The sequence below is a fragment of the Erythrolamprus reginae genome, chromosome 6 (genome assembly GCF_031021105.1).
Source record: "Erythrolamprus reginae isolate rEryReg1 chromosome 6, rEryReg1.hap1, whole genome shotgun sequence".
In the NCBI taxonomy this organism is placed as follows: domain Eukaryota; kingdom Metazoa; phylum Chordata; class Lepidosauria; order Squamata; family Dipsadidae; genus Erythrolamprus; species Erythrolamprus reginae.
Window position 1 is genome coordinate 1,141,504 of NC_091955.1, and position 22,818 is coordinate 1,164,321.

General features: G+C 43.1%; 2 protein-coding genes across 3 annotated transcripts in view; one reads left to right on the forward strand and one right to left on the reverse strand.

Annotated features, from left to right (window-relative positions):
• Positions 1-11,337, forward strand: part of GRM3 (glutamate metabotropic receptor 3) — a 28,985-nt gene extending 17,648 nt beyond the window's left edge. Inside the window, 3 exon segments of the mRNA XM_070754651.1 lie at positions 6,116-7,182; positions 8,338-8,512; positions 11,006-11,337. Of these exon segments, the coding sequence (XP_070610752.1) occupies positions 6,116-7,182; positions 8,338-8,512; positions 11,006-11,079 (1,316 nt within the window). The 3' untranslated portion in view covers positions 11,080-11,337.
• ELAPOR2 (endosome-lysosome associated apoptosis and autophagy regulator family member 2) overlaps positions 1-22,818 on the reverse strand; it is a 399,643-nt gene that overhangs the window by 338,068 nt on the left and 38,757 nt on the right. The window contains exons 19-22 of one of the 2 annotated variants that reach the window (XR_011559428.1): positions 21,027-21,153; positions 19,049-19,227; positions 16,705-16,870; positions 14,759-16,333 (exon numbers count right to left, since the gene is read on the reverse strand). Coding sequence is in view for 1 of the 2 variants with exons in the window: in XM_070754949.1 (XP_070611050.1) it covers positions 16,274-16,333; positions 16,705-16,870; positions 19,049-19,227; positions 21,027-21,153 (532 nt within the window). In the remaining variant the exon portion in view is untranslated. Of the gene's footprint in view, positions 1-13,159; positions 16,334-16,704; positions 16,871-19,048; positions 19,228-21,026; positions 21,154-22,818 lie in introns of those variants that run through there. The other variant, XM_070754949.1, reaches the window with a different exon arrangement.

The following is a 22,818-nucleotide window of genomic DNA, read 5'->3' on the forward strand; positions in this document are numbered from 1 at the left end:
CTCACAGAACCATACAAGTAATGAAAGGCAGATTACAAACAGCGAGGAGCTCTGAGGAATAAGGCATAAATACAAGTCCATGTTAAGAAAGATGGCACATGGATAGAATGGTTTGGAGTGCCAAGGATTCCTTATGAATAGTGATGGGGCTGTTGAAAAAACATGCTTAGTGCATTAGGAAGTAGAGCACGTTGGGCCTTCGGTCATTTCAAAAAGCATAGCAGGGGTGAATCGTCTAAAAACATAGATTGGAAACCACAAAGAAATCCCAGGATAACAGAAGAGTCATCTATCTATCTATCTATCTATCTATCTATCTATCTATCTATCTATCTATCTATCTATCTATCGTTCTATCTATCTCTCCTATCTATCTATCTATCTATCTATCTATATCTATCTATCTATCTATCTATCCATCTATCCATCTGTCCATCCATCCGTCCGTCCATCCGTCCGTCTGTCTGTCTATCTATTTATCCATCTATCTATCCATCCATCCATCCATCCATCTATCTATCTATCTATCTATCTATCTATCTATCCATCTACCTATCCATCTATCCATCCATCTATCTATCATCTGTCTATCTTTTTATCTATTCCTGGACTTAATAGGAATAACTTCAGTGGTCAAATATTTCTTATCAGCTTTGATTTCACCAAGTTGTGCACCTAGGAACTTTAGGGAGTATTAGCGTCTTCAGGTCCAGCCATCCATGACCTAATCACCATTCTACTGTATTTAAACTATCCCCCGCCCTTCCATAACTCTCCAACAAATACTGATAGAGTATTTGTTGCCAAAAATGGAAAAACTATTAGTCTCTGAACGTCCAGGTGCTTCCCCAAGATTGGTGCTCTCGTCTGATTTTCGACAGGTGTTGCAAGAAAGACATGAAATCTTGCATGAATGTTAAAGGCATCGTTAACGCCCCTTTCAAAGGGGGGGGGGGGAATCGGTGGCTTCAGTCTTTCTCCTTGGCTTGACCCTTCCGTATTTCCGCAATGAAAGAATTCACCGGCAGCCTTGCTCTATCATTTTCCCCTCGAGGTTTCATGATTGCTCTCGAAATGATTCAGTGGAGCAAAATACTGAGAAGCGAAATGATGTGACAGGCGACGGGTCTTTGCTCTCTGCTGGATTGAGGTGTGTGTGTCTGCCTGAGACAATGGGTGTCGACACAGAATACAAAACAGACGTGGGGAACTTAAGGTGGTGGTTGTGCCTTCTGTGTGTGTGTCGCGATGGGTTTGCTGGAATGCTGGCTTGCACCAACGGTGGCCAGGTTCAGAATTGTAGCTTAACCTGTAGACTGCACAAGTCAAAAAGGGAGAAATGAAAATATTGACTGCATCCTGGACACACACGGTTTCAACTCCCGCCCTCAAATCATCACTACAGGGCACTGCACACCAAGACACCTAGACACAAGAACAGTTTTCCCCCAAACGCCCTCACTCTGCTAAACCAATAATTCCCTCAACACTGTCAGACTCTTCACTAAGTCTGCACTTCTATTTCTACTATTTTTATCTCATCATTCCTATCATCCTTTTCCTCCCACTTATGACCATATGCTGCTTGTATCCTTAAGATTTTTATTAATATGGATTGTTTTCTGATTGCTTATTTGATCCCTATGACCATCATTAAGTGTTGGACCTCATGATTCTTGGCAAATGCATCTTTTTCTTTTATGTCCACTGAGAGCATCTGCTCCAAAGACAAATTTCCTTGTGTGTCCAATCACTCTTGACCAATAAACAATTCTATTCTATTCTATTCTTAAGCAGCATGGTTCAGTTGACCATGAAAGATCCCAGATGGCAAACAAGGCCAACAGGGCTTAGTATGTGGGTCAACCCTGTTAAGGAGCGTCGATCCCCACTTGGACATTCATGTATTATTTATTTATTTTATGGGATTTATAAGCTGCCCAACTCCAGACGGACTCTGGGTGGCGTACATAAATAAAACTGCATCCAACAATAAAATAATTAAAGCTGCAGTAGAATAGACGAGAATAGAATAAGAATAAGAATAGAATAGAATGTAGAATAGAGTAGAGTAAAACAGAACAGAGCAGAACAGAATAGAATAGAATAGAAGTTTTTCTTGGCCAAGAGTGATTAAACTCACAAGGAATTTGCCTCTGGTGCAGATGCTCTCAGTGTCCATAAAATAAAAAGAGACATTTGTCAAGAATCATGAGGTCCAACACTTAATGATTGTCATAGGGGTCAAATAAGCAATCAGGAAACAATCTATATTAATAAAAATCTTAAAGATACAAGCAACAAGTTACAGACATATAGTCATAAATGGGAGGAGATGGGTGATAGGAATGATGAGAAAAAACTAGTAGTAATAGTAGTGCAGACTTAGTGAATAGTTGGACAGTGTTGAGGGAATTACTTGTTTAGCAGAGTGATGGCATGTGGGAAAAACTGTTCTTGTGTCTAGTTTTCTTGGTGTGCAGTGTTCTATAGCGACGTTTTGATGGGAGGAGTTGAAACAGTTTATGTCCAGGATGCGAGGGGTCAGTCAATATTTTCCCAGCCCTCTTTTTGACCCGGTCCTCAATGGAAGGCAGGTTGGGAGTATCAAACTTTCATCCCCGTTTTACATGTGTACCTAAAATGCTGAAGTATCATGTGTGAATGAACTTAGACACAACAACGAATGAGTCACTGTCACACTTGGTGACAGCCCAAGATTTATCTGCAGCTTAAAAACAGCTTGGTGGAGTCGATGATCCCTTCGGAAAAGCCAAGCGAGAGAGAGAGAGAGAGAAATACCAAGTATTTCCAGGGCCGCCCTGTTTATTTCCTTCATTGGAATATGGGAAGGATATAAAATTGGTTGGGAGGCTTTTGAGACAGTTCTTAAAGTATTAAGTTCCAAAGCCTTGAAACTCTTCCAATGTCTTGCAATGGAAGTAGCTTAATTTCATCAAGGCTCCTCACTCTTGGTAGTTAAATAGTAAAATGTATTTTTTTTATTTGTAATTAATATTGTTTTGTTCGCTTTTGACAGCATTGGGTATGCTCGGTGTCTTTTGCTGCCCTCTTGCTGCGAAGAATAAGTAGGATTAGCACTTCCACATGCTTTCATTCATTCGTCTATTCGGTCTTTCTCTGCCGTCAATCTTCTAGGGTTCTGTACAAATACGTTGCATTTGGGAGGATTTATTCCGTTTCAAACGCCGCATTCAAGTTGGTTTCCTCAAAATTTGGACAGGGGTTTTTTTTCTGTTATTGTGGGGAGGGGGTTTAACTAATAAGGTTTAAAAGGGGGGAAGAATAATCATGATTCAACTGTGGTTTTGGGAAAGAAATCCCCCCTGTTTGATTCCCTAATTCCCAAGTTTCCCCCTCTGAAATGTTAAGTGTGGAGGCCTTGGGGTTTGTGGGGGGGAGTCGTTTCATTTAAAGTTTATTTGCGTTGGGGAAATAGGTTGCACACAAGGCAGACGGCGGCGTTGTGAGCTAATTTATTCCAGCCATCAAATTCTAATTACAAAGGAAATGAAAAGTTTCCCAACCGCTTCACTCCACCCCTGGGCCTTCTGAAGGTCAATCTGAGGAGCAGCCTCTTCTCATGCAGCCCATTGAAGGGGGCACGGTCACCCACGGCCCCACCGTCAACGAGGAATGGAATGAAATGGAGTGGAATGGAATGGAATGGAATTAAAATAGAAATAGAATAGAATTAAAATAGAAATAGAGTAGAGTAGAATAGAGTAGAATATAATAGAATAGAATTAAAATAGAAACAGAGTAGAGTAGAGTAGAGTAGAATAGAGTAGAATAGAGTAGAATAGAATAGAATAGAATTAAAATAGAAACAGAGTAGAGTAGAATGGAAAAGAATAGAATTAAAATAGAAACAGAGTAGAGTAGAATAGAGTAGAATAGAATAGAATAGAATAATACAATAAGAAATCAGAATGGAATGGAATGGAATGGAATAGAATAGAATCTCTTTATTGGCCAAGTGTGATTGGACACACAAGGGATTTGTCTTTGGTGCAGATGCTCTCAGTGGACATAAAAGAAAAAGAGACATTTGTCAAGAATCAGGAGGTCCAACACTTAATGATGGTCACAGGGGTCAAATAAGCAATGAAGAAACAATCAATATTAATAAAAATCTTAGGATACAAGCAACAAGTGACAGTCATACAGTCCTAAGTGGGAGGAAAAGGATGATAGGAATGATGAGAACAAACTAGTAGTAATAGTAGTGCAGACTTAGTAAATAGTTTGACAGGGTTGAGGGAATTATTTGTTTAGCAGAGTGATGGCATTTGGGGGGAAACTGTTCTTGTGTCTTGTTGTCTTGGTGTGCAGTGTTGTGTAGTGACGTTTTGAGGGCAGGAGTTGAAACAGTTTGTGTCCAGGATGCGAGGGGTCAGTCAATATTTTCACAGCCCTCTTTTTGACTCGGTCCTCAATGGAAGGCAGGTTGGCAGCCATTGTTTTGTTCTGCAGTTCTGATTCTCCTCTGAAGTCCATGTCGGTCTTGTTAGGTTGCAGAACCGAACCAGACAGTTCTGGAGGTGCAGATGACAGACTCAGTGATTCCTCTGTAGAACTTGATCAGCAGCTCCTGAGGCAGTTTGAGCTTCCTGAGTTGGCACAGAAAGAACAATCTTTGTTGGTGGTATTCCTAGGTTGCAGATGAGTAGTAGTCTTCCTTTCTAGTGGGAAGAGGAAGGGGATCAACCTTAAACTCAGGGTCAACATTATCGTCTTGGTGCTAATCCTCTTTTAAGGCTGTTCTTCCTTTCCTAACATCGTTGATGTCTCTATTTTACATAATGGCTGCACTGTGGAATAAAACCAGGTGGCCAGGGTAATGAGGTATCTCCTTTAATGATGAGCCACTCCAAATTGCTATCGCACAAGCACACACACAACCAGAGGCAGGGAGTTAATGAGGAGGCTACGAGTTGATAGATTGTGACAGATACAACCTTGGGAAGTCATAGCCTCCCTTGAAACTCCAAACAGCATCCACAATCAAGTTGCGGTGGGCAACTTGTTCCATTTTCACTCCAGGGGGCCTTGTGTCGTTGTTGTCATTGTTGTCATGGTTTGTCAGTATCACATCCCGATGAAAAAAGGTGGAAAGCAGTCCGTCAAAAGTCCTTTCCTTAAGGTGAAACTCAAAACAACGCCTCTCCTTAAATTTGTAGGTGTCGTCAAGACTGACACAACGTTGTGATGTTTGGTTTTTTGCCTTGGGGGTGGGGGGTTTGCCAATTTTGGGCAGTGAAAGATCCCAGATTCTGTAACTATGGAAACTGAAACTACCCAGAATACAGAAAATGGTTTTTTAAGAATTCCCTGTCAGGGATTATCCAAGCGGGCTTTTGGAGGGGATTGGAGAGCTGGATGTCAGCTCTTGCGCTTCCTTGGGAATTTATTTTGTATTCAGTTTGGGGAAAATGAGGTTCTTTATCTCATATATTCCTTTCTCTCTTTCTCTCTCCTCCCTCTTTTCTCTCTCTGTTTCTTGCGAGAGAGCAAGAAACAGAGAGAGAAGGGGAGAGAGAGAGCAAGATAGAGAGAGAAAAGAGAGGAAGGAGGAAGGAAGAGAGAGAGAAAAAATGAGAGGAAGAAAGAGAGCGAGAGGGAGGGAAGGAGGGAGAGAGAAAGAAAGAGACAAGCAGGAAGGAAGAGAGAGAGAAAGAGAGAGAGAAAAGAGAAAGGAAGAGAGGAAGAGAGAAAGAAAGAGAAAGAGAGAGAGATGGAGGCAATAGCAGAATTTTCAATTCTGCACAGATCAAAGGAGAAGGAACTTAGATCCGTTGAGATTTCTGAGCAAAAAGCCCACAATCTTGGTTACAAAAGGATTTATTTAAAGATAAGCTTGTCAATCATTAAACATAGCACTGCAAGAAGATGAGATGATTATTCCTTTTCAGCTTTATAGCCCATAAAAAAGAAAACCATTTTGTTTAAACCAAAAAAAATATCAAAAATTATAATAAAACCTTTTCTTCCAACTCACACACATTTTGTTTGTCACACTATCCAAAAGATACAACAATCTAACAATACATGAACATAATGGGGAACCCCTCTTTCCTTCCTGTTTCCACAGCTCCCTTCCATTCTTCAAAATCTGCGGAAAACCTTGTGAAGTTTGATATCTACGGTGACGGGATCGGGCGATACAACGTCTTCAACTTCCAGCAAGCCGGTGGCCGATATTCCTACCTGAAAGTGGGACAGTGGGCCGAAACCTTGACCCTGGAGGTCAACGCCATTCACTGGTCCAGAGGCCTTGTCCCCGTAGCTCAGTGCAGTGACCCTTGCGCGCCCAACGAGATGAAGAACATGCAACCGGGGGACGTTTGCTGCTGGATCTGCATCCCCTGCGAGGCCTTCGAGTACCTGGCTGATGAATTCACCTGCAGGGACTGTGGCCCAGGACTGTGGCCCAGTCTGGATCTCACCAGCTGTTACGACCTACCTGAAGATTACATCAAGTGGGAAGACGCGTGGTCCATCGGGCCGGTCACTATCGCGTGCTTGGGCTTCATTTGTACTTTCCTAGTGGTGGGGGTTTTCGTCAAGCACAACAACACCCCTTTGGTGAAGGCCTCCAGCCGTGAGTTGTGCTACATCCTTCTTTTCGGAGTCTTCCTCTCCTACAGCATGACTTTCTTCTTCATTGCCAAGCCTTCTCCGGCCATATGCACCTTGCGCCGTTTGGGTCTGGGAACGTCCTTCGCCGTTTGCTACTCGGCCCTCCTGACCAAAACGAACTGCATCGCCAGGATATTTAACGGGGTGAAGAACGGGGCGCAGAGGCCAAAATTCATCAGCCCCCGCTCTCAAGTCCTCATCTGCCTGAGCCTCGTCATGGTGCAGATCATGTTGGTGTCCGTGTGGCTGATTTTAGAAGCTCCGGGCACTCGCCGATACACCCTTCCGGAGAAGAGGCAGACGGTCATCTTGAAATGCAATGTCAAAGATGGCAGCATGCTCATCTCTTTAACCTACGACGTGATCCTCGTCCTCTTATGCACTGTGTATGCCTTCAAAACGAGGAAGTGCCCGGAGAATTTTAACGAAGCCAAATTTATTGGATTCACCATGTATACCACCTGCATTATCTGGCTGGCCTTCCTGCCAATCTTTTATGTGACGTCGAGTGACTACAGGGTAAGGTATCTGCTGTCATTTCAGCCAAACTCTAACCCATTGTTAGAAACACCTGCCTGCCTGCCTGCCTTCCCTTGCTTCCTTCCTTATTTTTCTTTCTTTCTTTCCTCCTCTCTCTTTCTCCCTTCCTTCCTTTCTTTCTTTCTCCATCTCTCTCTCTCTCCCTACCTTCTTCTTCCTCCTTTCTCTTCCTTCCTTTCTTTTCTTTCTTTCTCTCTTTTTTCTTCCTTCCTTCCTTCCCTCCTTCCTTCCTTCTCTCTCTCTCTCTCTTTCTTTTTGTTTTTTCTTTCTCTTTCTTCCTCCCTCCCTTCCTCTTTCTTTCCTCCTTCCTTCCTTTTCTTTTCTTTTCTTTTATTTTCTTCCTTCTTACTTTCTCTCTCCTTTTTCTTCCTTCCTTCCCTTCTTCCTACCTTCTCTCTCTTTTGTTCTTTCTCTTTCTTCCTTCCTCCCTTCCTCTTCCTTCCTTCCTTCCTTTTGTCTTTCTTTTTCTCGCTCCCTTTTTCCTTCTTTCCTCTCTCTTTCTTCCTTCCTTCCTTCCTTCCATTCATTCCTTTCTTTCTTTCTTTCTTTTTGCGAATGCTTCCAAAGTCAGCCCAGCGAATGCGATCTATGGCAGGTAGAGATTTTCAGCAGTGTTAAGGCAGTATTAGTTGACCCTTCACACCTCATAGGTTGCCATTGAAAGGAGTTGTCATCTACACACATGTGGAAGGCAGGCGGGGGTTCCAACTTACCGCCATTACCGGTGCTGATGTGCACGCATCTCCGGGTGAGAGAGTTAGTTTCTGCACATGCAGAGAAAGCAAATCTTGTGAGAAGATGCACTGGAACATGAAAATCACCGAAATCTCGCACTCATGTCCTCTCATAAGATTGTGTTTCCTGTGCATGTGCAGAAGCCAAATCTCACTCCATCATGCACGCCTGCCCGCTGGTCACCTGGAGCTGTGCGCTCAGCTCCATTCCCGCTACCAATCCCCCAGTAGCAACCTACTGCTGGTGGAAGGCTACCTTGGTACCTTGCATGCAGATTGTCCATCTTTCATTCTTTTGTCGGCAACATCTAGCATGAGTATCCGTGTCCTTCCCTTGCTGACCTCTCTAATTTCGCAATCGTTTTTTCCCCACGCGTTCTATTGTTTCTCCTCTATGTAGGTGCAGACCACAACCATGTGCATCTCGGTCAGCCTGAGTGGCTTCGTCGTCCTGGGCTGTTTGTTTGCCCCCAAAGTGCATATCGTTCTCTTCCAACCGCAGAAGAATGTGGTCACCCACAGGCTGCACCTCAACAGGTTCAGCGTCAGTGGGACAGGAACCAGCTATTCCCAAGGTAATTCAACCAAGTGGCTCCCGGTTTTTCTTCCTTGGGCAAAGAAAGTTCCCTTCATTTGACCACTCATCACTTCTCTCTCTCGCCATCCCAGAAAGTCATAGAACACAACAAAATATCGCAAATGTTTATTTAGTTGTACAGTGTTCCCTCGATTTTCGCGGGGGATGCGTTCCGAGACTGCCCACGAAAGTCGAATTTCCGCGAAGTAGAGATGCGGAAGTAAATAAACTATTTTTGGCTATGAACAGTATCACAAGCCTTCGCTTAACACTTTAAACCCCTAAATTGCAATTTCCCATTCCCTTAGCAACCATTCAGATTATTACTCACCATGTTTCTCTATTAAAGTTTATTTAAAAAATATTTATTAAAGGTGGTTGAAAGTTTGTTGATGACATATGACGTCATCGGGCAGGAAAAAACGTGGTATAGGGAAAACCCCCGCAAAGTATTTTTTAATTAATATTTTTGAAAAACCATGGTATAGACTTTTCGCGAAGTTCGAACCCGCGAAAATCGAGGGAACACTGTATCCAGACTTTTACTATTTTTGCCAATAACTCAAGCCAGTGAACATCTCCACCTTCCTCCTTCTATTTTCCCATGCTGACGTCCTACGAGGTAAGTTGGGCCCAGAGTGAGCAACTGGCCAAACTCACCCAGCCAACTTCCATGCCTAAGGTGGGACTACAACTCGCTGTCTCTTGGTGATGGCCCCAAAGTCACCCAGCCAACTTCCATGCTTAAGGTGGGAGTAAAATTCACCATCTCCTGGTGATTGGCCCAAACTCATCCTAGCCAAATGTACATGCCTAAGGGGGGAGTAGAACTCCCAGTCTCCCTATAATTGGCCCAATCTCATCCAAGCCAACTTCCATGCCTAAGGCATGGCTGAAATTCCCTGTCTCCTGGTGATTGGCCCAAAGTCACTCAGTTGGCTTTCATGCCTAAGGCGGGACTAGAACTCACCAACTCCTGGTTTCCATCCTTAGTATCATTTCAGCACCAGCACCCAGATTTCCAAGGAGCAGGATGTGAAGTCAACCAAATCATTGATGACCATGTGATCCAAAGCCCTGCCCTCTTTTTAAATATTTGCACATGGAGGATCCTTTTGGTTTAAAAACATTCCACTGTGATCCTGAAAAATGAGACGCTTGCTGGTCGTCGTCTCTAGTGTTATGGTAATAGATTTTGAACCTAATGAGACGGGTCCGTCTGAACATCGGAGACCTGTGTGGCTCTCGGAGGATTCAGACAGTGAGGGGGAAGGAGAGATGGAAGTTGAAGGTGCTGGAGGGGCAGAGGTGGAGGCCCCTGCAATGCCTATGGGAGCCCCAGCTAGGGCCTTGTCTGGGCTGGATGAGGAGGGGGTGATGAATGATCCCATCCTCAATGTACATGTGCGAAGGATGAGGGGGAGACAGGAACAGCTGCAGAGATGCAGGAGGAGATCTTGACCACAGCTGAGAGTCATAGGGAATTCTGCAGTGTGCATAAAAGGGGAGGTTTCGTGGGAGTGTCCTTTGCAGGAGTTATCGTTCATGGTTTAACAGAGAAAGAGAAACAGATCCAGAGTTTTTCTCTCAACCAACATATTGCTTCCTGGGAGAAACCTAACCTTTGGACAATTGTCTTAGGAAAGGCTGTAGGCTCTTGCAAAAAAGAATGAGTGCCTTTGCTTCAGCCTAGTTGAGACATTATTTACAAACCTTGGGGGAGGTTGAGACATTCGTTATCGGCCTTGAAGATAACTCAGACTCTTTGGCAGTAAACAGACATTCTTTTACCATAACTGCGGCTATCATTCAATTTGTTAAGGCAATATACAGTGGTACCTCTACCTAAGAAGGCCTCTACTTAAGAACTTTTCTAGATAAGAACCGGGTGTTCAAGATTTTTTTTGCCTCTTCTTAAGAACCATTTTCTACTTAAGAACCTGAGCCTGGAAAATTTTCCCAAGAAATTTGAGAGCGGCACGAAGGCACAGCCAGTTTCCTGCCATTCCCCTTGGGTTTCTCTCTCTGGCACAGTGTATGGGAGGCAGCCTCGCTCCGGGTGTATGGGAGGCACATGCTCCTCCTGGCCACCTCAGAGACCCTCTTTTTTTTTTAAGCCTTAAAGTTTTGGACTTTTTTGATTCCCCTCCCCTCCCCTTCCTCCTTTGGCAGCTCCCCTCCCCTCCCCTTCCTCCTCCTCCTCCCCCACCCAAATTCCGAGTGTTTATTTCTTTCCTAATGGGTTTGCACGCATTATTTGCTTTTACATTGATTCCTATGGGAAAAAAATGCTTCTTCTTACAAACTTTTCTACTTAAGAACCTGGTCACGGAACGAACTAAGTTCTTAAGTAGAGGCACCACTGTATTTTGGTGTTTTGGAAAACTCCGGTCTGTGTGTGTGGTTTTGACTTTATTTACTGCTCAGCTGTCACACCAGGCAGAACAACTCGCATCTAAAGTCCATTTTTTAATTCTCTCTTCTCTTCCAGCCTCAGCAAATATCTACGTCCCCACCGTCTGCAACGGACGAGAAGTCGTGGATTCCACCACCTCCTCTTTGTAGTCCTCCTCCTCCTCCAGCCGGCTTTTGTATTTTTAGATGGTTAGAGTGGAAAGCACACTTCTTGTGGCCCCCCTGGGAGGAAGCGTGAAACCTTTTAAAAGGACTAGCATTTCTTTTCTAGAAACCGTGTTAATAAATTATTTTGGAGGACTGTACAGTCTTTATCGTGTTGTTCGGTTCAGAGCAACTTTAGGAGTCTTGGGAGAATAACCGTTCTAAGGGATGTGTAGGTAGCTACGACGCGTATAGTGCCCATAGGTTGACCTCGGAGGGAGGGAGGGAGGGAGGGAGGGAGGGGGAAAAAGGAGGATAAAACGGCCATGCTAGGTGGCTTCCTTTCTAACAAGAGACCTTTTTTTTCCTTTTTTTTGTAACTCCTTGTTGTAATCTAGATTGCATTTCTATGTTGTATATTATAGTCACATTCTGTGGGACAAGACAGTTTTCATGGCAGTATTAAAACGTCCATAATAAAACCAGAAAAGATTTTCCAGCATGTCTGTTTTCTTTCCAAAAATATAATTTATTTATTTTTTTTAAAAATCCACCTTGCACGCAGAGAAGGAAAAACCGAGTCACGTTATTACCAGCTCAGCCACGAAAACTGCTGCGAAGACAAATTTTGCCTGGGTTGTCCCACTTCTGTCCTTGGGGAATTTGTTGAGACAAGGCTGGACTTGAAAGTGGGTCTGACAAGGAGGGTGTTGCATCCAATGAGCTGGTCAATAAACTATATTCCGTTCTCTGAGATACGGTGCTAAATCTCCAGGGAAAAAGGTAAAGTGTCAAGCTGGTGCAGAAGTTGGTGATGAATTAATGGTTTGCCACGGTCTCCGTAGAAGGCCTGGTGTTGATGGGGTTTTGCAGCCACAAAGCCTTCTTTTGAGGGGTTCAAGGCCATCCTATGCCCACCCACCTGGGCGGAAGAGGGACTGGCCACGCTGGCACAATCTGAGTGGGCAACGTGACAGGTTTGTGGGTTGGGGGGGACAAGGGACGTGAACTTTCAACTGGGGGGGGGACTCAGATTCAGGGTTCCCAGTGTAGGTGCCAGGATGGCTCCAGCAATAAATTGGAACTTTGAGGAGCACTTTGACTTTGATTTACTTTGGATGCTACCTGGAGCATTGACATACAGCTTTCCCCTGTCCAGTCATGTCCAAATCTAGGAGGTAATTGTTGTGACCTGTCAGCTGCCGGCCCCTCCAGCAGCCGAATCAGAGGAGTAGGGGAAGGAGGAGGAAGAGGAGGAGGAGGAGGAGGAAGAAGAGGAGGAGGAGGAGGAGAAAGAATAGGAAGAGGAGAAGGAAGAAGAGGAGGAGGAGGAGGAGAAAGAAGAGGAAGAAGAGGAGGAGAAGGAAGAAGAGGAGGAAGAAGAGGAGGAAGAGGAGGAGAGAAGGAAGGAGGAGGAGGTGGAGAAGGAAGAAGAGGAGGAGAAGGAAGAAGAGGAGGAAAAGTAAGAACAAGAGGAGGAGAAGGAAGAAGAGGAGGAGGAGAAGGAGGAGGAGGCTGTTATGAATGGTCCACTACTGGGTCAGATGGTGACAGATTCTGAGGAAGATGAACCGGGCCCGTCTTGGTACCCAAGGCCAGAGTGCTTGCCAGCTGAATCACAGAGTGAGAGTGAGGGAGAGCTGGAATCTGAGGAACCTCCAGAGACTGTACAAACCCCAGGGATGGTTATTATTATTATTATTATTATTATTATTATTATTATTATTATTAATTAGATTTGTATGCCGCCCCTCTCAGAAGACTCGGGGTGGCTCACAACAATAATAGAAACAATATAACAGTGAAACAAATCTAATATTAAAAAATAAAAATAAAATGCCTGACTCAGAGGGGGAGGAGGACATGGAGGATCAGGAGCTCCTATTAGATGCCAGAGTTAGAAGGGCACAAAGCAGACAGGAATGTCTTTATGGGAAAAGTTCTAGAAAATAGTCTATGGAAAGACTATCGCTCTGGGGGATAGTGACCCCACCCAGACAGTATAGCAGGCACTGAGATGTGCTGAAAATTGACCCTTTAGTTTCCCTACTTGACCAACGGGCGTAAAGAAAGACACAATTCCAGGTCAATTTAGATCAATCGAGGTTGACATTTATTAGTTTGAAATCCAAAGGTTAAGCAATTCCCCTCCCGTGTCATTCGAATTCGTAGCAGCAGTTTCATAACCAATATGGCTCCATGGGATATGACAGAAATTCCACAACCACAGAATCGGCATTCGAGCCAGTTCGGAAGTCTTTTAAATTAAAACTTCTGGAGAAATATTGGAGGGGGGAAAAAATCCCCTTTCTTAATTACCCGAGATGCATAAAGAATTTATTTCCATGAAAATCAAGTTTCCGTAATTCACCCTTGGATGTTCATTATTTCCAAACCCACCCAATATTATAAGACCCTTCAGGGCGAGCTATTTTTTTCCAGTTATGTGAAAGTTATACAGTGGTTCCTCTACTTGTGAACTTCATTCGTTCCATGACCAAGTTCTTAAGTAGAAACGTTTGTAAGAAGAAGCAATTTTTCCCATAGGAATCAATGTAAAAGCAAGTAAAGCGTGCGATTGGGGAAACCATAGGGAGGATAGAGGCCCTGTTTCCTCCCAGGAGATCCCTAGAGAGGCCCCACGGAGGCTTCTACCCACCTTTTCCGGCCCTGTTTCTTCCTTGGGGATTCCTAGAGAGGCCCCACGGAGGCTTCTACCCGCCTTTTCCGGCCCTGTTTCCTTCCAGGGGATTCCTAGAGAGGCCCCATGGAGGTTTCTCCCCGTCTTTTCCGGTTACAGTTTCGGAGGCTCAGGTTTGTAAGTGGAAAATGGTTCTTGAGAAGAAGTAAAAAAAATCTTGAACACCCGGTTCTTATCTAGAAAAGTTCGTAAGTTGAGTTACCACTGTATCCATACAGGTAGTCCTCAACTTACAACAGTCTCATTTAGTGACCGTTCAAAGTTACAATGGGACTGGGAAAAAAGTGAGTTACGACCAGTTTTTCACACTTAGGAACTGTGGCAGCATGCCTGCGGGCACATGATCAAAATTCGGTGTTTTATATATATATATTAGAACTCATTAGAACCTATTAGAACTCATTTAAAATCTCCCATCACCCATAAAATCACCCATAATTTAACTATACGTTTATAAAACATACTGAAATCTTTCACAGAATTTATCTCCCTGGTTTATGCTGATGGATCTTTTTGCATTTAGCCTTAATGTCAAAAATTCTGAAAAAACAATGATCGGAAATCCTTTATGGCTGATTTTTGACATGGGAGGGGATGATGGGTAGAAGAACGGAGAGCCATAAGGAAGACCGAAATAGCCGCATGGTTTTTCCAGCCTGGGGCTTTTCCATCTGAATGGGAAACGATCCTACAACAACAACAAAAGCTTTTATGGTCCATGAGCTGTTAGCCCTTCTTTCTCCTCTTTCAACCTCTCGGTTCTTACACCCAGTTGCTGCCTCTCTCCTCCCTGAATATTTCTTCCATTGCCCCCAAAAGGAGCCTGTGAAAGAAATAAGATTTTATCACCTTTTTTAAAAAGCCCAATTTGCACCAATTACCATATTTTTCAGAGTATAAGATGGACCTTTTTCCTCCCGAAAAGAGACTGAAAATTCAGGTGTCTCTTATACTCTGAATGCAGCTGCTTTTTTTTCTTGAAGCTTTTTTTTCCAGCCCTAACCAGGTTCTAACGATGTTCCCAGATCTTACCCACTTGCAAGCTCTTTCATTGTTACTCTCTGCAAAGAATGTTTTCCAAGCCCCAAGTCTTTGCAGGGGTTTTTTTTTCATTGCTCTACTTGCTCAGAATTTTTCTTTCCAGCCCTAACCAGGTTCTAACGATGTTCCCAGCTCTTACCAGCTTGCAAGCTCTTCCAATGTTACTCTCTCCAAATATAGTTTTTTTAAAGCCCTAACCAGGGGATAAAATAATGTGCTGAAACTGACCAGACTAAGGACGCTGGCCAGATGAATACCCGGTAAGCAGATTCTTTTCCCTATTTTCCTCCCCAAAAACTAAGGTGCGATTTATACTCTGGTGCGTCTTATACTCCAAAAAATATGGTATTCTCCTCTAGTTCTAGAAAGGTGAGCATAGATCAAAAAACCCGGCAATTAAAGTGTTCAAACTGTTCAGATGAAATGCAGAGATCGCTGCTTTTTTTAAAAAAATGCAGCTAATTCCTCATGAACAAACCCAGGTGCCTTAATGGCCCCGTTGTTTCACACAGCTGTTGCAAAGAATGTGCACAGGATTGACGAAGGGGTAAGCGAGGCATAAACAAAATCACGGGGGGAAAAGGATTCTCCCCATAAGGAAAAGGGTTATGTAAAGCCCAATGCGTGTTGGGTGTGAGTGTGAGCTACACCAAACTCTCTTGTTGGGGTAACAAGTCCCAACTAAGATGGAGGAGTTGTGGAGTGCCCTTCTGGATAACCACGGAGGCAAGAGTGACATTGTTGTTATCCTTGACTGTGGTCCACCTCCTGGACGTTATCTGCAACTAGAATTAACTGCTTCTCCGGGAGAGAAACTAGACTCCCAGTCTTCGCCAAGACTCCACCATCGCTCAAGCACGTTCCTTTTCCAAAATTGAGACCGGAGCCTTCCTCCCCTTTCAAGCGTTGACGGATGTTTCAATCTCAAGGCGAAAACGTAACGCAGCAAACCCGAAACTCATCAGAGGAGTCCGGTCCCTTTCTAAGACTTGAACTGTTTCATGTGGGTGACCGCAGGGATACCAAGAAAGAAGCATCGGCCATGCCAGAGGGATGCGTAAGTAGATCTCCACCAGGATGGAGTCAAGCAACGGAGGATGAAAACCGAGGGAGCAGCGAGGGCAGGAAACGGTCAAGTTTCTCAGCTTCTTGCGACTGTATATTTTACGGAAACGCCATGCAGATTTCCTGCCAACCCAACGGGCTACAATGTCCACGGTTCCTTCTTCCCTGAGTGTCGGATGCCAAGGGCTGGCTTTGCTTTTGGCAAATCTCACAATAAGGCAGTGTCTCCTTTTTCTCCTCCTCTTCCTCCTCCTCTTTCCCTGTTGCTTTCTTTGTCCGTCGCTCAACGCTTCTCACGCAGGAACCCAGTCCTCCGAATGTGGCCCAGCGCGAGTTTGAAGAATTGGTCCCCTGGAAGTGGAAACTGGGCTCCAACGGGCAAAACCGGCAGCTTCATATATTTTGAGATCTGGAGGATTTCAGCTGGACAGATTCGAAGCGGTCTTCTTTTTCCTAGGTCAGAAAAGAAAGACGTTTGAAGGAGGAGGTCACTGATCCACATAGCATCTGTCCCCTCACATCCTGGACACAAACTTTTTCAACTCAAAGCGTCGCTACAGAGCACTGCACACCAAGACAAATGGACACAAGGACAGGGTTTTCCTGAAGATTCCCCAACTGTGGAGATGCTGCAATTTTAGTGACATCATAAATCTGTCATAAGGCACATTTTTTGCCGCCGTTGCAACAATAAACAATCACTAAACAAATGGTTTGAAGAGGAGCTCTAGTCTACTACCTGTTTTGGCAATCCACACACATTTCCCACTAAGTTACTCTGCTGTGTTAATTCTGCAGTCGGGAATTCTCTCTCCCACGCTTACCTTGGTAGCCAGGGACTTGAGTTTTCCTAACAACGACTGTTTATTCGAATACACAATTTCCTCTTCGTTGTCCTCTCCCTCCATAATGGCACAGCTATCCGCAGCCGGAAGCTCACAATCCTTTGAATTGGCCGTCATCACCAGTTTTGAATATTTATACTCCAATCTGTGGGAACCGATACAGACAGAAGCAACGTTGTGGCTAAACTGGCGGCTTTGATTAAAGTAAAATCTACAAAAGGCGACAGTCAGTCCTAGAGGAGATGAACCCTGACTGCGGTTTAGAAGGCCAGAGCGTGAAGGTGAAACTCAGATACGAGGGTCATCCAGAAAGGAAGGTTACAAGGCCCGTAGCTCTCGCGGGGAATGTTCGCGGAGGAAATTGGTATGACTATCGTGTAGCGGGAAGTCAACGGAAGAGAACGAGCAGGGCCAGTGGTCAGTGGATCATCGACAGGTGTTGTAGGGAAGGTTAGAGATGAGCGTCCTCATTCCGTTTCCCTCCAAGGGTGAAGTGCGCGCTGTCATGCGCTACCTAAATGCTGAAGGGCAGGAACACTGTTGTGATGGGGGCCCAAGATGCTTCATGAAGCGCACAACATCAACAGATTCGGTCAATTTCTTGACCGTTTTGAGATTGAAAGTGAAGCTTCTCTCAACTGTCTAGTGACAGGAGATGAAACTTGGGCTTATCCCCAGACACCAAAGAACAGACGTCAATCAATGCACTGTCGCCACACCCATTCTCCTTCAGACACAAAATTCAGCAATGAGTGAGAAAAATCGTGGGCACCCGTCGCGCACAAATCCTGGCCCCCCATTGCAGCAGCGTTCATGCCCTTCGCATTCAGGTAGCGTATCACAGCGCGCACTTCGCCCTTGGAGGGAAACGGAATGAGGAGGCTCATCTCTAACCTTCCCCACAAGGCCAGTCGATGACCTACTGACCCCTGGCACTGCTCCTTCTCTTCCGCTGGCTTCCTGCTCCTCGATAGTAATACTAACTTCCCCCGTGAACATTCCCCACGAGAGCTACGTGCCTTGTATTTTTTTTCATTAATTTAATATTTAATATATAATTTTTGTTGATTTTTTAAAAAAAATTTACAATTATATATTGATTATATATTTACGAACAAAACAGAAAATATTCAAGTTACGAAAGCGGAAATTAAAAGTAATTGGATATCTGTCCATGCACCCATAACAGCAGCTATAAAAATAGACTCCATTAGTAGACAAAGAATTTGGAGATATAACACAATTGTTTCAGTAAGTGAAGAAAATAAGGAAAAAATCCAGAGAGATATTCAGGAATTTTATAAGCTACGTGCCTTGTAACCTGCCCTGAGCTAGCCACCCTGAGTCCTTTGGGATTGGGTGGCATAGAAGTCAAATGAAATAAATGAATGAATGAATGAATGAATGAATGAATGAATGAATGAATGAATAAATAAATAAATAACTTTACTTTCCAGATAACTCTCATAGTTTGGTAACGAAACATCTTCAAGAAAATCACAAAGCTTAGAGACCCCAAAATACAGTGGTCCCTCTACTTAAGAACTTAATTCGTTCTGTGACCAGGTTCTTAAGTAGAAAAGTTTGTAAGTAGAAGCCATTTTTCCCATAGGAATCAATGTGAAAGCAAATTATGCATGCAAACACATTAGGAAAGAAATAAAAGCTCGGAATTCGGGTGGGAGGAGGAGGAAGAAGAAGAGGGGGAGGACAGTCACTATCCAGAGCAAAGGGAGTGTTTCAAAAATGCTTCGTTCTCTCTGGGCTGCCAAAGCCTCCTTAAGCGCCACCGAAAGGCTCCTCTGGCAGCCCAGAAAAGCCCCAGATGGCCGGGATTAAAGGGGGAATGGCAGGAAACTGACCAGGCCTTCGTGCCGCTCTCAAATTTCCTGGGAAATTTTTCCGGGCTCGGGTTCTTAAGTAAAAAATGGTTCTTGAGAAGAGGCAAAAAAATCTTGAACACCCGGTTCCTATCTAAAAAAGTTCGTAAGTAGAAGCGTTCTTAAGTAGAGGTACCACTGTAGTTATTAAATTACCACCTTCATGAGGGTACAACAAGGAGGGAGATCTAATTAACCCGGCCTTGTTAATTTGGCTATGATTTCTTCTTAATGAGATTTTTTTTAAAAAAAAAGGTGTATTCCTTGTTGAGATGATTAACTTGAGGGAAGGATAAAAGGAGACACCCCATAAACTCTTCTCAGCTGAGAAGAAGACATCTAGAAAGCCAGAAAAAGCCGGAACCCAGAACTGATGGATTCAACACCACAAAACCAGCCGTTCCATTAGATGTCTCCTTAACAGGACATCTTGTAGGACTCACTTCTGATTTTTCTTCCAGAAATAGCAAGTTAAGGCAATGAGGAGGACTCCGGTGAAGGCCCCCACCCCTGCACCGACTTTCAGCCAGAAATCCACCGTTTCACAGATTATGGTCTTCTTTTCCGGCAAGGAAACCCCTTTGATACACAACTTGGGTTCATTCCAGACGTATAAGGTTTCCTAAGACAGAGGGAGAATGAATGCACCAATCAGTCAATCAATAATCAATCAAAATTATACATTTGATTTTTTTTATTAGGGGCAATTCCTGTTAAGGAGTGTGCAGAACCCTTGAGCTATCAAGGACGGAGGAAAACATGGGATTCCAGCAGGTATCCAGGAGATATGAGTAGATTCCGTCATACAAGGCAGATATAAAATAGTGTTGACTTTAGAAATAGCACAGTCAAGTTAAACAGTCCAGTCAAACACTTTCAGATCAGTCAATAACTCTCAATACAATAATAATATTGCAAGCCTGCCTTTGTCTTACGTATCAGACATACATTACAGTTTACAAATACATTAAACTATCTTAGAACACGCGAAGCTTACTACTGAGCAGAGACAGGTTACAAGCGGTGTGCCACACGGGTCTGTTCTGGGTCCTATTCTTTTTAATATGTTTGTGAGTGACATAGGGGAAGGTTTGGTAGGGAAGGTTTGCCTATTTGCCGATGACTCTAAAGTGTGCAATAGGGTTGATATTCCTGGAGGCGTCTGTAATATGGTAAAGGATTTAGCTTTACTAGATAAATGGTCAAAGCAATGGAAACTGCAGTTTAATGTTTCCAAATGTAAAATAATGCACTTGGGGAAAAGGAATCCTCAATCTGAGTATTGCATTGGCAGTTCTGTGTTAGCAAAAACTAAGATAAAATACAGGAAATAGTATAAGGGCAGACTAGATGGACCATGAGGTCTTTTTCTGCCGTCAGTCTTCTATGTTTCTACTTCAGTCACAGTGAATCAGCAGAAAAAACATAGAGAGCTGAAAGAGAAAATCCTGCTTTCTGGCTCCCCCTTATGGCAATTTGCAACATGACCTCTTAAAGCTATAGTACTTCAATACATACAAGCATTCATTGTTAGCTTGTTTATATATTGCAAACCCAACTGTCTTGCACATAATACTAACAGTAATTGAGCCCAAAATTTATCTTGCTAAGTGAGAAATTTGCTTTGCCCCATTCGAAAGACTTTCAAAATGAGTTTCGTCCCATTTTAGTTTTCTTGCCACCATTGTTGTGAATCACTTAGGAGGAAATAAGAATAAGTTCAGTTAAAGAAAATATGAGCATGGATGAAGAATTTTGGAAATACCAGTAAACTGAAGACATAGAGTTATAGAATGTAAATATGATGTGTGATACAGTGATGCCTCTACTTAAGAACTTCATTCGTTCCGTCTCCAGGTTCTTAAGTAGAAAAGTTTGTAAGAAGAAGCAGTTTTTCCCATAGGAATCAATGTAAAAGCAAATAATGGATGCAAACCTATTAGGAAAGAAATAAAAGCTCGGAATTTGGGTGGGAGAAGGAGGAGGAGGAGGAGGAAGAGGAGGAGAGTCGCTGCCGAAGGAAGAAGGGGAGGGGAGGGGAATCAAAAGAATCCAAAACTTTAAGGCTTAAAAAAAAAGAGGGTCTCTGAGGTGGCGAGGAGGAGCATGCGCCTCCCATACACCCGGCACAAGGCTGCCTCCCATACACTGCGCCAGAGAGAGACACCCAGAGGGAATGGCAGGAAACTGGCCGGGACTTCATGCCGCTCTCAAATTTCCTGGGAAATTTTTCCCGACTCAGGTTCTTAAGTAGAACATGGTTCTTGAGAAGAGGCAAAAAAATCTTGCACACCCGGTTCTTATCTAGAAAAGTTCTTAAGTAGAGGCCTTCTTAGGTAGAGGCACCACTGTACCTTTGTTTCTGCACTTTTATTTTCAAAATTGAAATAAAAACAAACAAAGATGGAACCAGTGAATTACCTGGTGCCCCTTTTTACAAGCCCCCTCGATCTCGTGGTAATCCTGCTTGGTGCACATGGGACAGGCGTCTGCGCTTTCCCACAAGAAGTAGAAGGTACACCCATCACAGGTACCTGCAGGGCAAGAACTGGAGGAGAAACGCTGGCAGGGTTAGAGGGACGGATTCAGACAGGAGAACATGGTTAGCTTGTACAATTGTTAGTACAAGTGCCCTAGAGTGCCTTCCATCCCCTGTCCTATTGCTCTCCTATATCTCCTATGCCTTTCTTCCATTCCTATATCTCTTCTTCTCTTCTTTCATTGATATATTCTATCACTATACCTTCTCTTCTATTCTTTCTTAGATATATTTCACTATATCTCCTCTATAACCTTCATCATATATTTTACTATGTGTATATAGATATATACCCACTAAACCCTCATTGTGTATTGGACAAAAATAAATAAATAAAAATAAATAAATATCTCCTATGCCTTTCTTCCATTCCTATATCTCTCCTTCTCTTCTTTCATTGATATATTCTATCACTATACCTTCTTTTCTATTCTTTCATAGATATATTTTACTATGAGTATCTCCTCTATAACCATCATGTATTTTACTATGTGTATATAGATATATACCCATTAAAACCCTCATTGTGTATTGGATTAACTAACTAACTAACTAACTAACTAACTAACTAACTAACTAAATAAATAAATAAATAAATACCTTTCTTCTATTCCTATATCTCTTCTTCTATTCTTTCATTGATATGTTCTATTACTATAACTTCTTTTCTATTCTTTCTTAGATATATTTTACTATGAGTATCTACTCTATAACCTTCATCATGTATTTTACTATGTGTATATAGATGTATACCCATTAAAACCCTAATTGTGTATTGGACAAAATAAATAAATAAAATAAAATAATTTGGTTCTCATAGAGGTTTCCACTCTCTCACACCACCAGTCCACGAACTCCCAAAAATAACCCCAAAACACAACTCCCCGTTGCCAAGTTGGCCATTAAGGATGTTCTGAACATGCAAAAGTATGCTCTGTTCAACTCCTACGTCCAAGATAAATATCTCATGAGCCCTCTGCTCCCTTAATGGGCTGCCTTCTACTTCATTACTTCAGTGGGCTCTCAGGACATTCTCCAACAAGGATTCAACTCTCCCAACACACCCTCTCCTCTTTTGATTCGGATCTGCACATCTGGATTCATCCAGAGGCTGTTCCTTTGCAAGCATCAATCCGTATGCTCTTCGTAATTTATTTATTCGTTTGTTTGTTTGTTTGTTGTGTCAAGTGTGTATTGGTGGTATACAAAGATATAATAATATTTGTATAGATGATACTTGTAAGAGAGAAAGATTATGACAGGGGACGGAAGGAACACTGGTGCACTTATGCAGGCCCCTCACTGACCTCTTAGGAATTGGGAGAGGTCAGCAGTGGAGAGTCTAAGGGAAAAGTTTGGGGGGTTAGGGGATGATACTACAGAGTCTAGTAGTGAGTTCCAGGCATCAACTACTCGGTTACTAAAGTTGTATTTCCTGCAGTTGAGTTTGGAGTGGTTTACTTTAAGTTTGTATCTTTTGTGTGCTCGAGTGTTGTTGTGGTTGAAGCTGAAGTCGTCGTTGACCAGAAGGACGTTGCAGCAGAGGATTTTATGGGCAATGCTTAGGTCGTGTCAAATTCAAATCATTCATATTTATATATTTATATTTATTTATTATTTGTTTGTTTTGTCAAGTATGTATTGGTGGTATACAAAGATATAATAATAGTCATA